Here is a 15928-nt window from a genome sequence, read left to right as displayed (position 1 = left end):
TCTCTGCAACTCTTTAATTTTGTTAACTAGAATAAGTGTGTATTATTTGTATAATTTTTAAGTTAAAAAGTCCATGCAGGGATTATTATGGGGGTAAGTAGAAAGGAGGTGAAACTATGCCAGGCAACAGAATAGGAAATGTGCTACCAGCCTGGGATGGAGAGCAATAAAGGAATAATTTGGGCAACACAGAATTACAGTAAGTTATAAGCAGCATACTTCTCAGGCTGTTCCTGCCAAGAGAGTCAATTAGAGCCAGTTGTTTTGTTTTCATTTAGCTTTTGGCTGAAGAACAGAATTAATAACAATTGCCTTTTTTGTTTGCTTTTTTAAGAGAAGTAAGCTTTTATTTCCTTGACTCACAAATAAATCTGGCTGAGTTGGTTGCAATAACAATTGATTTTAATAACACATCTGATGTTTGCAGGAGGGGTCTGTATTAATTGCACTCCATTTAAACTCCATGTAAACTGTAAATAAAACTATTTATAAAAGTATAAAATATCTTTGATTTCTTTTATTAAAAATAGCATATTTTTTCCTACTCAAAACAAATTTTGCTCTGAGCATTTTACTTGAGTTGCTTGTTGCTAAGGGCATGTGAGATGAGATTTCTACCACGTGGATAAATTTTAGAACTGTCTAAGATTTAAATTTTGTATTATTCATTTCTCAAACTGTGTGTATGTTTGTGTGTGTATGTAGCTTAGTGGAGAAAAATACTTTAGATTTGCTTTTAAAACAATGATAGATCTTTTAATGTGGCCTACAGGGGCCCCTTCTATCCTTTGAAGCATCACTGTGCCCCCCTCGCCCCATTGCACCCCAGCTGCACTGACCTTTAGCATCTCTAAGTGCACCAGTTACTGTTTCTGTCCTCTGTCCTCACCCCAGATGTACACAGACACTTAGGCTGACTAATTCCTACCCACCCTTTTATATTTGTCACTTCCTCAGGTCGTAGGAGTCGTGGATCTCTGGAAGGACTGGGCATCTCTGCAGTGCAACCCTGGATTTTTATTCTAGTATCCCTTTTGTCTATTTCCTGGTACCAATAAGCTGTCTTGTCAGGTATTTTTTTTTTTTTCTTTTTTTCTCAGCTTCAGAGCTGCTGTTACCTCACTCTCTCAACTTCAACTTACTTTGGTCCTTGATCCTGTCTCCTGGCCTCTTTTCCTCTACTTACAACCAAATGGATTCATCCCACACTAGGAAATGGTGTGACCAGTGGGAATTGACTTATTCCCATTTTCAGTGTCTAAGGGACAATCTCCTGTGCATAGTACTTCGAATACTCAAAGAACAAGCTCACTTCTTCATCTCCCAGTTTAGAATTTGGAATGGAGTGGGAGCAATTTGTCACAGCTCTGAAGTTCTAAGTGCAAGAAAAAGAAAAAAAAGTCACATAAAAAAGAGTTATGAGGCAGCCTTTCTTTTTATTTCTACAATTTTAAGTCAAGATTTTACCCCAAATAGTTCATTCAGTTAGATTTTGTTAACATTTGATAAATATTATAAAAGTCTATTTTAAGTGCCTAGACTTAAACTTGAGTCCCATCCACCATGCAGGCTGGGATATTTTAATAATGTCAGACTGGAAGGCAATGATTTCAAGCCATGTTGACTTTCTTTTTCTCACATAGAAAATGCTACATGAATCACAAACTACCAGAAAAGGTAACAATAAGGCATATTTTATTAATACTGAAAAACATTTTAGAAATTCAAAATGTTTTAATTCTGTTTGAATTTTAATTCATTGGAAAAGAAACAATGACAAATATGATTAAAATAAAAATATATCCCAAGTTACTATAGTTTGCCAGGTTCTTCTGACTACATAGATAAATAGCTAAGTCATTTGCTTCACAAGGCCAGAGTTTATATCTAATTTCACTTTAATTTTAGGTATGAGTAATAATAAAGTCAATCTCTCCAGAGCTGGTTAATTCTCTGGTGGACAAATATTTGCATAAATTGTATAAGGTAAAAAATTCTTAATATGGAAATGACTAGAGACAGAAGACAACTCGGTAACTTATCCTGTATCATAGTCATTGCTATGAATGTCAGTAACCATCTTACTATTTTGCAAAAAGCTCATTTCTTGCATTTGGCATAAAGTGGAGTTGCTGTATTTTAAATAATTATTGTAACAAGGTAAGTGGTCTTGTTTCATTAATGACTAAAGATGGAAATCGCAGTTTAAAATTACCTATTTTATTATATAACATATTTAGTGATAGTAAAAGACAATATAGCTCATTTTCTGGATGTTTACAACTTGGTGTTGTCCTCAAGCAAGAGTAATATTTATAATCTTGAAAAATAATGTAAAAATGGAAAAGTTTGCCAGCTTATTAAAAATTTAAACATAAAGTTCCATACCACCCAGCTATTTTATACCTAGGTACTCATCCAAGAAAAATGAAAACATATGCCCACACAAATACTTGTAGCATTATTCATAATAGCAGCATTATTCATAATAACCCCAAACTGGAAGTAATCCAACTATTCATCAGCTGAGGAAATGGATAAACAAAATGTGATCCACAAAGTGAAATGCTATCAAGCAATCAAAAGGAATGAACTAATGATAGACCATGGATGAATGAATCTCATAAACACTATACCACGTGAAAGAAGCCAGACACAAAGACTACATGTTGAATGAATCCATTTATATTAAATTACCACAAAAGCAGAAAGCAGACCAGTGGTTGCTTGGAGCTAAGTGTGGGAGGTAAGGGTATGCCCATTGACTACAAATGGATACAGGGGAACGTTTTAGAGTGATGGAAATGTTCTCAAACTGGATTGTGATAGATTTAGTATATTCTAAAAGTTTGCCAAAAATTGCTGAATTTTTAAAAATAGGTGAATTTTATGTTGTGTGAATATATATACCTCACAAAAGCTGTAAAAAATATTTGTGACAGTCACACACATTTTTTCCATATGTCTATGAAAGTATTCTCTTTTTCATATTTGAGGTAGATTTTGGGAGTTGTGCAAAAAATAAATATCTGGAAATTATTAGGATAGTATTTCTATAAACAAATTCATTTTCTGATTTATTTTCCTTCATTTTAATAGGAATATAGTATTTTGTCTGGATGAAATGTTAGAGATATCCTTGAATATGAGATTGAAAATGGATTTGGGATTCTCTAATTCATTCTACAGAGGAGAAAGGTGATCCTCAGAGAGGACAAGTGACCCAGGTCAAACACAGTGAAAGGCAAAGTTGATGTCAGAACCCCTCTGTTTGTTCTACAACATATTAAAATGGTATGACTTACTATGGGGTTGTTAGCAGGTGGCTCTTCCTAGAGCCTTGTAAGTCTCGTGACCTACTACTCTGCCTTGTTCATGAGGCCACCTGATCAAACTGTCATGATGGTTTAGCCATTTTCTTCTAGCTTATGGAAGGCTTTTGATGCTGTGAAATTTCAAAATAAGCAGCTGTATATCATCAGCACTGGGTATTTATTAACCAAACAAACTAAAATTCATGAAGATTTCACACGTCCAATGATGGCAAATGAAACCATTTGTTCCTAGCTATATCTCTTGTTTTTATTTGTGAGACTGCAAAAATAAATAAGTAAAAGCCAGATTTATTTAAGAAAGTTTTGTTAGTGCTTCACAGTTTTTTATAAGATGGCAAAATTTTCATTTTTATCAAGAGTATTTCTGATTTACTCCTGGGACAATGTTTTCACAATGGAAATATGTAATCTTCTTTGTGGAGGAATTCCTACAGTGCTGGTGGAAGTTGTGCATTTTCTGCTTTGTCCGATAAAGTAGTACTTTGATTAAACTTGATTTCTACTTGGTTAGTGGAATTTAATGCATGTTGGAATTGGAGTTACTGAGAGTAGGTGGAAAAAAAGGAGTATTGGTCCTTTTGGGAAATTGACCAGGAGAGTGATAATAATCCGAATGACAGTTGATCTGTTTTTTGGTACCAGATCATTTTGAGATTGTTAGGACAAGCAATTTTTTAAATGGCACATGTTCAAACTTAACCACTTTCATATCAGTAAAAATCACTCTTAGACATAGGAAAGTCTATATTACACTTCGTTGTCAAAAGGTGCCTGGTGTTCCATTAGCTGGGAGTGAGAGAGAAAGATATCCAAGATCTTGAGTATCAGTGACTAGTATTCAGCATTCCACTGAAGATGAAATCATTATATAGTTTTGTCTGCATTTAATATTAATCATTTAAGTCTTAAAAATTAAGCATCTATTATAAATAACAGTGTATTGTTTTATTTTTCTGGCAAATAGTATAAGGTAAATAAATAACTGGGAAGAAAAAATACGTATATATAATTTTCCCTTTTTCTCAGAGAAAACTTTATTACAATATAATCAACATTTTAAAATACAGTAATTTCAGGGGGGTGCCTGGGTGGCTCAGATGGTTAAGAGTCTGCCTTCGGCTCAGGTCATGATCCCACGGTCCTGGGATCGAGCCCCGCATCGGGCTCCCTACTCAGCGGGGAGCCTGCTTCTCCCTCTCCCACTCCCCCTGCTTGTGTTCCCTCTCTCACTGTGTCTCTCTCTGTCAAATAAATAAAATCTTAAAAAAAAAAATAAAATAAAATACAGTAATTTAAGAGAGGTGAATACTCTGAAGACATGGGAATATGGAAAAATGTTGATTTTTTTTTAAAGATTTTATTTATTTATTTGAGAGAGAGAATGAGAGAGAGCACATGAGACGGGGGAGGGTCAGAGGGAGAAGCAGACTCCCTGCCGAGCAGGGAGCCCGATGCGGGACTCGATCCAGGGACTCCAGGATCATGACCTGAGCTGAAGGCAATTGCTTAACCAACTGAGCCACCCAGGCGCCTGGAAAAATGTTGATTTTAATAATATCTGAATAGTGCTCAGTGAAAATAACAACAAAACTACTACTGATGTATGCAAAGAACTGACAAATTTCCAAAACATTATGGTGAGTGCAAGAAGCCTTACATAAGAGTGCATATCATATGATTCAATTTCACTGAAGTCTAGAACAGGTAAAATTAATCTATGGTTTAGTAAAAATCAGAACAAAACTTGTTTCTGGAGGATGGGGTGGAAATGGACTGAAAAGAGGCATGAGGAGACTTTCTAGGTGAAGGTAATATTCTAAATCTTGTCTAGGTTTGGATTACATAGATATATGGCATTTGAAAAACTCAGCCATGTAGAGTTAAGATTTATGTATTTTCTTATATATAAGTTTTACCTCAAAAGAAAAATATACTGAATTCTAGTTAATGATATACCTTCTGAAGTGTTGAGGAATGAAGAATACTGAAGTATAATTTATTTTGAAATCCACTTAAAAATAAGATGGATTGATGGACAGATAGAGAGGTAGATAAATATGATGAAAGAAATATAGTAAGATTTACATCATTGTCTCTGGGTGGTGGTTCTATGGATGTGCACTGCACAATTCTTGAAATATTTCTCTGTTTGAAATTTTTTATAATAAAATATTAGCTCATCATACTTCTAAGTCTTTAAATAGATTGGTTAAAGACCTATAAAGACCTATAACTGATGCTGTAAGTCAGAGAAATTTTCCAAATATTATTAAACATTTTACCTTACGAGTCTCCAGAATTTATTCTGGAAAACTCTAATTCACAGTTTGTTCACAGATCAAAATATATGTAAAATTCTCGTGATAGGAAATTTAATAACTTGGCGACTGAGGTCTTTTTTTTCTCTGATACTGTATGCCTGTAAATCTCTTTCAAAAGAAATTGGGCCTATGAATTTTATTTTTGATGCACTGAATTTTCAAAGAGTAATGGTTCTCAAAGCTGAGTATGCATTGGAATTACCCAAGTTTGCTAAAATACAGATTGCTGCCTCCATCCCAAAGTTTCTGATTCAAGAGGTCTGGGAGTGGGGTCTGAGAAATTGTACTTCTAACAAGTTCCCAAGGTGATGCTGATACTCTAAGTGGGGAGGGAGTGATTCTTTGAAGAATCCTGGCCTGGAGCCTGTCCTACCTTCCATCAGGAGCATCAATTACCATCACTCCTTACTTTACATAGCAAGAGAATGTAAGCAGATCAACTCCAGTGTTTTCACAAAAAATCAGAAAAAGCACAAAAAGAAGAGAAATGAGTTTTGTTAAGTCTCTTAGCCTGTATGATTTCTTCTTTTTATTTTATATATATTCAAAAATAGTAAGAATATACCAATTATCTAAAGTGGTAGGAAAAGTATTACAAAGTAGACTTTGAGATCTACTTCCCTACTTGCATTTGGCATATTTTCATGTAGTAAAAACAATTTTTGTGACTAGCTTAACAAAGCTAAGGGGACACTGTCTTTGTACATCCTTTATCTGTCTTCCATCAGATTTAGAGTTCCTCGGTTATAGCCACATGGTACTAATTGTAGGAATGATGCTGTACTGAAATCATTGACTTACCCATCTGCCTAATTTACTAGACTGCTTAATCTTTGTGATGTGAGAGATCATATTTGAATTGGTATCACTAATGCCTAGTATCTAGTAGTGAATGAATAAAGTGAAAAGCAGATGAATGGTTATACACATTTCCCAAGGCAAATGCAGAATTTATTTAGATTTTGTTGTTTGAAGATAATCGTGTCACTGCCCCCCTTCCCTTATAGCAAATATGTGGTTATTGGTTGGTTGCATGTGGTTGCCCCCCAGCCTCAACATGCTCCAGTCTTTAAAGGGTAATTTTAGGAGAGTTAGATTGAAGGTATGTTTCAGGATGAGATTTTTCCCAAAGAATGAAAGGCTGTTGACTTAGAAGGTAGTCTATGAAAAGTAATTTTCCTGCTTGGCTGTTGGTTGGGTTACAAGGTAGGTAACGAAATTATTGCTCCTTTGGTAAAACTATTAGTCTTGCCAAGTGGTGCTGAAATGTCAACATTGGCAGGTTCAGTCTGTCTCATTCAGTCATCCAAAGTCACCAGGCAGTGAAGTATTGGCCTGAGGAATCAGGGCACTGGGAATTCTGACCAAGGTGGGAAACTGTGGTTGTTTTAGCTGAAATGGACCTCGCTTATACAAACAGCTGGGCAAACAGAAATAAAGTGCTCCGTTAGGAAGAAAACATTTTCCCTCTCAGATTTCTAGCAAAATGTCATTTCTTTCTAAATTCAATGGCAAACATTCTCCAGGTATTTGGTAACCATAATATCCTAATAAAAAGGTAACTAGCAGACACCTGGGAGTTATGGCTCAATGGCAATTGTCTGGGTGTGGCTTTATAAAGGGAGCTCTTCAGGTGAACCGGGACTTTTTATTTCCTGACCTCCGAAAGCACGCGTTGCATGCAGGGACATGTCTTCCGGTGCAAACTCCCCACGAGGCATTGCAAAGAGAACATGTTGTTCTGCTTGCACTAGAGCAAAGAGCACAAAAGGCTGTAGGTTGAGCTTCCTGCTCACGTTGATCGTGTATGTGTAAAGTCAAGGTCAGAGTTTCTTTAAGGGCCCCCATTCCCACTCTGGCAGCTGTTCATGTGGCTTATGGGACTTTTACCCAACTTTTGCACTTTTAAAAAAATGACATTTTTTTCTGTAGATTTATAAAAGTCTCATTTTATATATAATCTAACCTATTTTCATCAGGATTTTCCCCTTATGTTTTTAGATTTGAGTTAATAAAACACAAGTAGGGCTGCCTTCTGTTCATCTCTAAAACTGGGTGCTATTAATTCACCATTTCCTGAATGCCCCAAATCTCTTTTAATCTGTTGTTCTTATTTAGATCTCTGATTCATCACCTGAATTGTATACATTGAGTGAAGCAATTGCATTTGTACATTAGAAAGCACAATGTCCAGGTGGCTCCGTAGCGCAATGGATAGCACATTGGACTTCTAGAAAGCACAATGTCCAAAATATTTGTGACTGAGCTCCTATCTTCTTTACATAAAGGCATTCTGCCACCCATATCCCTTATTACCAGTGTCAGCAGAATCAGAAGGCAGGGAAGATAGAAATCCAAGGCATGAAGTAAGAAGGGTGGGCAGGAGCAGCCTGAGGCCTATGGGAAGAGTTTAGAGAATTTCAAGTTAGTTACCCTTATCAAATCACCCATTTTCGTAAATAGCAACTATTTCTGCATGGTCTTTGTGAGTGTGGTTAATGTATAGGGCCATAAATAAAAGATGGTTTGAATGATGCCATTTAGCGTTTTGCAGTGCCCAATTCAAACAACTGTCAGTGGCATCCCTGTTTCTGGAAGACCTGTAGTAGAGCTACTACATGTTTACTGCACACTAACTCTTTGCAAGCTGTCATTAATTCTCCATTGAGCCTTGGTAGAACTTCATTCCCAAAGAGTTGGGAAAAGAGTGACAGAGAATCTGTGGATTTTGAGAAGGAATTCCATTCTGGGAGCCAGAGAGCCTCGATACCATGAGATATATGGGATTAATAATTGATGGAATACAATAAATTGGAATTTTAAAAGGATTTTTCTAGGAATTACTTTGTGAGTGCTTTTAATTATAATTCTGTATATATACCACCACGACAGAGCAATTGTCTGGCATGCCATCATGTCACTGCCGAATGGGCCATGCCTTTCTTTATCTTCATAACCACTTTGCACAGACTCTCTTCTAATGGAATGTTGTACAAGCATCTTGCTGTTACAGCACTGGTGGAAGTAGTTTTTATAATGTCTAATTGTTTTTAGTTGATGGAAACATTTAATCTTTATTCTCCTTAAAATATTTAACTAAAACTCCCATGCTCTTTCTGCTATGGAAAGTTTCCACTCATATCACTGGCTTTCAGTTTGTTGCTGTTTTTGGTAAGAAAAGCCATGCTATAGACTACAGACAACACATTTCTATTTAAGGATCAGAAACAACTGAAGATTCTTGTATAATTGGCTTTGGCCACTCCCTTCATACTGTGGCTGCCACAGGAAAATTAATGAATCTCCATATGATTATTTTTCCCCTTCTAACACATTTCCTTGGATCATGGTACCAGGACAGGGAGTCCTTTGCTGTTATATGATCTCTTTTTGGCTCTCTAAGAATTAAAGCATATGTTAAATTATTGCCAAGTCCTATGTTAAAATTATGGTTTGTATAACTTAACATCACAGTTCAATTAAATACAATTTATGCCATCAAACATGGTTTTTGGAAGCTTTTGAATGCGTTGTCAGATAGTAACTGCCTTGCTTAATATATAAACTGAAGATGTGACCATAAAGGCCTCAGAATATTTTCCACCTGCAATCCATTGTGTAAGAGGAATAAAGAATACATTTGAAACTTTGAACTGTCAGTTCTGGGAAGATAATAATGCCTAAAAAGGACTTGCTGATTTTATATATGTACCATTTGTTGAATGTGAATAATAATATTAGGTACTATTAAAACCAATCTCACCAGTTGCTATAATGGCAAGAGGATTGAATCAGAGGAAAGCCTTTCATCTCTGAGAAAGGCATACTACTCAGCGATGAGGAAGGTCCTGCCCACGCTAAGTGGCATGATCTCACGCCAGACAAGAGATTCAACCATGTTGAATTACATAAGTAACTTGTCTTGTTTTGTTGCTGAGTCCTACCTTATTGTATTGGTTAGCTGTAATGTGTTTATCCCTTTAACTATTGATGGACATTTGGGCTATTTCCAGTTTGGTGCTGTTTTGAGTATCTGCATACAAGTCTTAGCATGGCATTATTTTTCATGTTTTCTCAAAAAATACCTAGGAATGAAACTGATAGTTTATTTGGTAGCTGTCCAACAGTTTTCACAAATGGTCACACCACTTAACATTTACATTAAAAGTGTATGAGGGCTCCAATTATTTCAAACCCTGCCTAATACTTGTTATTGACAGTCTTTTAATTTTATCCATTCTTGGGTATGTGGTATCTTGCTGTGATTTTAACTTGCATTTCCCTGAAGACTAATGATGTTGACCAAGAGTTGGTAAACTATGACCTGGTGGACAAATCCAGCCAACTGCCAATTTTTACAAGTACAGTTGACCCTTGAGCAATATGGGTTTAAACTGCACTGGTCCACTTATACACAGATTTTTTTTGATATATACAGTACTGTAAATGTATTTTCTCTTCCTTATGATTTTCTTAACATTTTCTTTTCTCTAGCTAACTTTATTGTAAGAATACAAATATAGAATACATATCACAGACAAAATACGTGTTAATTGACTGTGTTATCAGTAAAGCTTCCAGTCAGTAGTAGGCTATAAGTAGTTAAGTTTTGGGGAGTCAAAAGTTATATGCAGACTTTTGTCTGTATGGTGGGTCAATGCCCCAACCCCCATATTGTTCAAGGGTCAACTATATAGTTTTATTGAAACACAGACATGTGATTTAATGCTACAGGGCATGTATTTACTTTTAAAAATTAAAAGAGGATTAATTCTAATTTGATTTTGAAAGACTTTTTTTCTTTTAATATTTCACAACACCCTTTTGAACTATTTAGAGACACCCTAGGATGTTGCAAAAAGAGGATTAGAAACAACTGTCCTAGATCCAAAGTTCTACTTTACCAATGTGCAATCTTTTTCTCAGCCATAATGGTGGTGTTTTCCTGGAACGTTCACATTTTTTATTTTGTCTCACTCTTGATTGGCCTAGGCTTTATTTCTCACAAGACACAATAAAATGTTTTTCTAGTACTTTTATTACTCTGTACTCCTGGGCTTTTCTGGGCAACATATCTGCCATTTTGCTTATAAATGTTTTCCTAGTTAAGCTCGTATCATGCTATATTATTTTTCTATTAACTCTACCTTATGGCATTCACCAGAGGTTTTCATGCTAACATTGAAAGAGAACTGTCATCACATGACTAGTGTTCCAAACCATTAAACTAGAATTACTCAGGATGAAGAATAACTTATCAAAGATTAAAAATTATTATAGGATGCATGGAGATATACCCTAAAATATCAGGAGAATTGTCCAGGAGTGTAAAATTGAATACCAGTCCAAACATTCATTTGAAGGAATGCTTGACAAACTTAATCAGATTGAAAGGGCAAAAATTGCTTAACCTTTTTGCTGAGCACTGAAAAGACCAATGGTGTAGTGATTGAGTGGGTGAAGGGGTGTAGAGAAGACAAACATAAGATAGAAGGAATCCATACTGGGTGACAATGTGAGCATAGGTGAAAGTGCACTGCAGAATGTGAGAAGGTTATACTGGCCAAAAAGAAATAAGACATGTTGAGAAGTAATAAAGGAAGAAGTAATGTGTGCCAGGATAATGAAGGGACGTGAATTTCGAGCTTCAAATAAGCAATTGGGATGATAGTCTTAAAATATTAAGTTTGTGATGCTGCTTTGAGATATGATTTGTCTGTGTGCATCTTTCTCTCTTTTTCAAGACTTTTAAAAGTTTAGCTCCAGAAAGTAGTATGAATTAGAATTTTGGAGAAAGTAGGTCAGCTAGATGCCAATTCATTCAAAAAGTTACATGATCTTGATGTATTTGCTGACATAAATCATGAATGAAAGAGAAAAAGACTGGAGTCATAAAAATTCCCATGTGGAGGAAATGAGAACACTTCCACTTTTGTTGGTCAGTAATTCTGTTTACAGTCTTCCTTTTCCTCACTTGGTGCCACTATCCTTTCCATTTTCCAAGTGGAAGAGTAATGTGGTACATCAGGCCAAAATCTATGAGCAAAGGTCTAATGTGATGATGCTGTGACTCTTGGCTCTTAGTTAAAAATGAGTGCAGCCTAAGTACACCAAGATTCCTTATTCTCTGCTTCCCAACAAGGGGTTGGAAACAGGCCAGCTGTGTTTTAATTTACTCTGGGACCTAATAACATTCGAAGGTAGTGGAGTGACTCTAGGGTTAATCTAGGCACCTAACTAAGAAGGGAAAAATTGGCTTGGACAAAATCTATGTTATAGCTGAAGTATAAATCCCCTCATCAAAAGCTAACGAAATTGGGACAAAACATTAGCAGTTAGCATCAATTTGAGCATTATGGTTCTGGGGGGTTGGCCACTCCTTACTCTATTAGCTAATGATGACGTTCTCAATAAAAACAGAGCAGGAAGGCGCCTGGGTTGCTCAGTTGGTCAAGCGTCTGCCTTCAGCTCAGGTCATGATCCCGGGGTCCTGGGATGGAGCCCCACGTTGGGCTCCTTGCTCAGCAGGGAGCCTGCTTCTCCCTCTCCCTCTGCCTGCCGCTCCCCATGCTTGTGCGCATGTGCACGCTCTTTCTCTATCAGATATAAATAAAATCTTTAAAAATTTTTTTGAAAAATAAATAAAAACAGAGCAAGAAGTTCAGCTTGGTGTGAACTGAGATCCAGTTTTGACCTTGCACTTAACTTGCAGAGTGACAGAGAGAACTGGCTGCCCTCAATTTCATTGTTTGTGATATGAGAGAATTGCACTAGGTGAGCTAGATGAGATGAATCTTCCTTGGACTTGGATAAACCACCTAATATCTCTGGATTTCAATTTTGCCAGAAATGTAGGAATGGCAATTTGAGAATCTAGAAGTTTATGGAAATTTCATCAAATTCTTGGAAGTATAAAGAACTATGTACATACCTGGAAATAGTAGTATTGGCAGCTGAGGTAAGACACTGGTTCCCACAACTTGGTATCCAAGAAGGGGCTCTCTGTACTTTTTCAAAGGCCTATTGGAATCCTTTTATGTAGCTATATTAAGGCAGGCCAGGCTAATTTTGACTGGAATAGTATAAATTTATTGTGATGACTTGGGGAAGCCATGCTGTTCAGAGGTACTGACTGGTATTAATGCAATATAAATCTTTGAATCATGAGAAATCAAATGTGGATTACTAAATTAATAAATGCCATCTTTCCAATGGGTAAAATATTCTAAAAATAGTAAATCTCTGTAGAATAAAGAAAGAAAATAATTGAGATCTACAATCTCGTATCTAAAACTCTTGGGGCCAGACATGTTTTAGAATTCAGAAACTCTTTGGATTTTAGAAATGTACTAGGTTGTCTAGACCTCTTCAGTGGAGGCTTGGCTAGCACCCCTTAATTAAACATGTTAATATTCCTACAATTAAACATGTGAATAATTACACAGACTATTCAGTGAGATTTGAGAACTACTTAGTGGCCTCATATGGTTCAGATTGGGTTTTGTTACCAAATTAGTTTAATATGAATTTACAAAAAATCTTACAAAGCCATTTTGGATTTCTGTCTTGTGGCTAAAAGGTTATGGATGGTCTTCATTAAGTAACCAATTATTGAGCAATTACTATGTGTCAGCTTTTAGACAGTGCCATTTGCATTAATCTTTGTAAACAACCCATCAAAGTGGACATTGTTATCCAGTATTCATAATTTACAAATCAAGAAATTCAGGGTCAAGTATGTTCAGTGAGTAGCCAGAGGCCCCACTGATAATTAAGTTACAGAGCTGGCATTTGAACTCCGCTCCTTCTGGTCCCAAAGACAAAAGACAATGTTGTTTACTCACTGCTTGGTCAAGACTTCTGGTTAGGGTGATAATCTGCCCCTGTGGCCTACATAGTTAAAAAAAAAAAAAAAAAAAGCCTTGAAAGTTTAAGTTTTCTCTCCTCATTCTGCACAATCTCTCTGGGAAAGTTCATCCAATGATTATTTAGAAACTGATGACGTCCAGATGGATCTGTGTTCTAGTCCTGAGCATCACACTTGATTATTCAACCTCCTGTGGGTCATCTCCATGTAGTTGTCTCATTGACCCTGCAGGCCCCAAATAGACCTAAAGATCTTTCTCCTCCATTTATCAACTCGCTCAGAACTCCCTATTCTCCCTAAGCTGACCCCCCCAACCCGTGTCCCTTTGTTTCCAACTCTACATATCAATTTCTGTCTTTTGGGGATACAGCTGGAGGGCAGCATTGATGAGGCTGGGGTTTTCAAAGTGCAGTAGTTAAATTTACTAATAAGAAATTTCAGATCCTTTGAACATTCCCAGACAGTATATATCCAATGAAGGTTTTGACTATTGGATAACCAAAATAGCCTTAAATCCCATCTACCTACTCAATAATAAATTACCAAATATTAAGCCCTAAGATTTTACTTTGTGTTCTGTACTGCTTTCTGTGTTATTTAGTTTGGGTTTTTGGATCTCAAAATTACCCGTGCTTTAGCAGTTTGGGTGTATGTGTTGGAATATTGAGTAGCTAAGTAGATAGCATGCTTTCTAATAACAGTGCCTCTAGCAACTAACCTTTGCCCTGAATTTGCCCTGGGATGCTGAAGTGGTAAAATAACAGCCCTGTATTTTGTGTTCCCATCTTTAGGTAAAAGGCCAAGCCTGAAAGTCCACATCAATACCACAAGCGACTCCATCCTCTTGAAGTTCCTACGTCCAAATCCAAATGTAAAACTAGAAGGTTTTCTCCTGGGATATGGCAGCAACTTGTCACCAAACCAGTACTTCCCTCTTCCAGCGGAAGGGAAATTCACGGAGGCTGTGGTCGGTAAGATGTTTGGGTTTCAGGCGTGGGAAGAAGAGAGGTAACAGGTAATGGGTACCGCGTGAACTATAAATCTTGAAGGCAAGCACACTTTCTTCTACATCTCAGCCAAACCAAATGCCAAAGTTACAAATCATTTACATAATTGTTGTAACCTAGATAGCCGCAGTGCTTTGTGTGGAAACAATACAGAATGCAAACTCGTGTGTACCACGGAGCTAATCACCTTCATTGCCGTTATCCTTACAATCCTTGACCAGAGAACTTAAATTGCCTAAGGGAAAGTAAGTTAAAGTGCCTGGTTTAGATCTCTGTAACATAGCCTGTTTATTTGGATTACTTTTCCTCCATTTTTTTTTTTTAAAGATGTTATTTATTTATTTGACAGAGAGAGAGAGACAGCGAGAGAGGGAATACAAGCAGGGGGAGTGGGAAAAGGAGAAGCAGGCTTCCTGCCAAGCAGGGAGCCCGATGCAGGCCTCGATCCCAGCACCCTGGGATCATGACCTGAGCTGAAGGCAGACTTAACTGACTGAACCACCCAGGTGCCCATCCCTGTTCTGTCTTTACATTCTTCTGGTGGAAAATAACAACTTCATGAGAAGCTACCTTTAAAAAAGAAAATAAAATATATTACATTTTTTAAAATTTAAAAAGATTAAAAAATTAAAAGCTTTTGCAGGTATGATAAAATTTTACATTTCTTTGGAAATGATTTTAATCCCATTAACAATGTAATTTGAGGATGTAAGCATCTTTAAGCCTTGTCCAGAAAAATTATTTGCAAAAATAAATCCTTTTTTTAAAAAGGATAATATTTTTGAAAAGGGGATCATCTATTATGAATGCGTTCAAAGGCTTTCTGATGTCTCAGATGAGATTTGTATTTTGCTCCACTGCTAGGATTATTGCTGAAGAGCCTTCCATGAAGTTGCCATGTTTAACCCTGTCACTTGCCCTATTGTAGATCAGATCCAGCATTCATGCGTATAAGCAGGGAACATTTGAAGAGAAATATATTTTGTCCTGCAGCCCCTTCCTCCTCATAGAGAAGTCTGTTGTACTCTAAAATCAGACAGGAGAGTAACATTATTAATTAAACGTCTAGACTAGATTTTACCTAAGATAATTGTTTTAAAACAAACACATTACAGTTTGTTGCCAAAAAAAATTTGAGAATTACACACTTTTGACCAATGTTACAACACCAACCCTAACCATGTAAACCAAAGAATTTGAAATTTTGCAAATATTCCCCCACCACATTCACTCTTTACTACAAAAAATGCCTGGAAGCTATATACTCACCCCATACACAAACAGAGGCAGGTCCACTGCTCCTTTATTTATTGAGCATCAGAAGTAATATTTTATTTATGATAGTTTTCCCCTTGGTTATTTCGATTGAGAATTTGGTCAATTGTAAACTTCCTTTCC

At 36.4% G+C, this 15928-nt stretch overlaps 1 protein-coding gene across 37 annotated transcripts in view; it reads left to right on the top strand.

Annotated features, from left to right (window-relative positions):
- The window catches only part of ABI3BP (ABI family member 3 binding protein), a 241306-nt gene that overhangs the window by 46157 nt on the left and 179221 nt on the right, over positions 1-15928 (top strand). For all 37 annotated transcript variants that reach the window (XM_064582027.1, XM_064581586.1, XM_064584048.1 and 34 more), the window contains exon 2: positions 14315-14494. In XM_064582027.1, coding sequence (XP_064438097.1) covers positions 14315-14494 — 180 coding nt within the window. The remainder of the gene's footprint in view (positions 1-14314; positions 14495-15928) is intronic.

The sequence above is a fragment of the Mirounga angustirostris genome, unplaced genomic scaffold (genome assembly GCF_029215605.1).
Source record: "Mirounga angustirostris isolate CCGP_5_RB_7025 unplaced genomic scaffold, mMirAng1.0.hap1 SCAF_1, whole genome shotgun sequence".
NCBI classification, from domain to species: Eukaryota; Metazoa; Chordata; class Mammalia; order Carnivora; family Phocidae; genus Mirounga; species Mirounga angustirostris.
The sequence above is the reverse complement of the archived record's forward strand: the minus strand, read 5'-3'. Positions and strand labels throughout refer to the sequence as shown.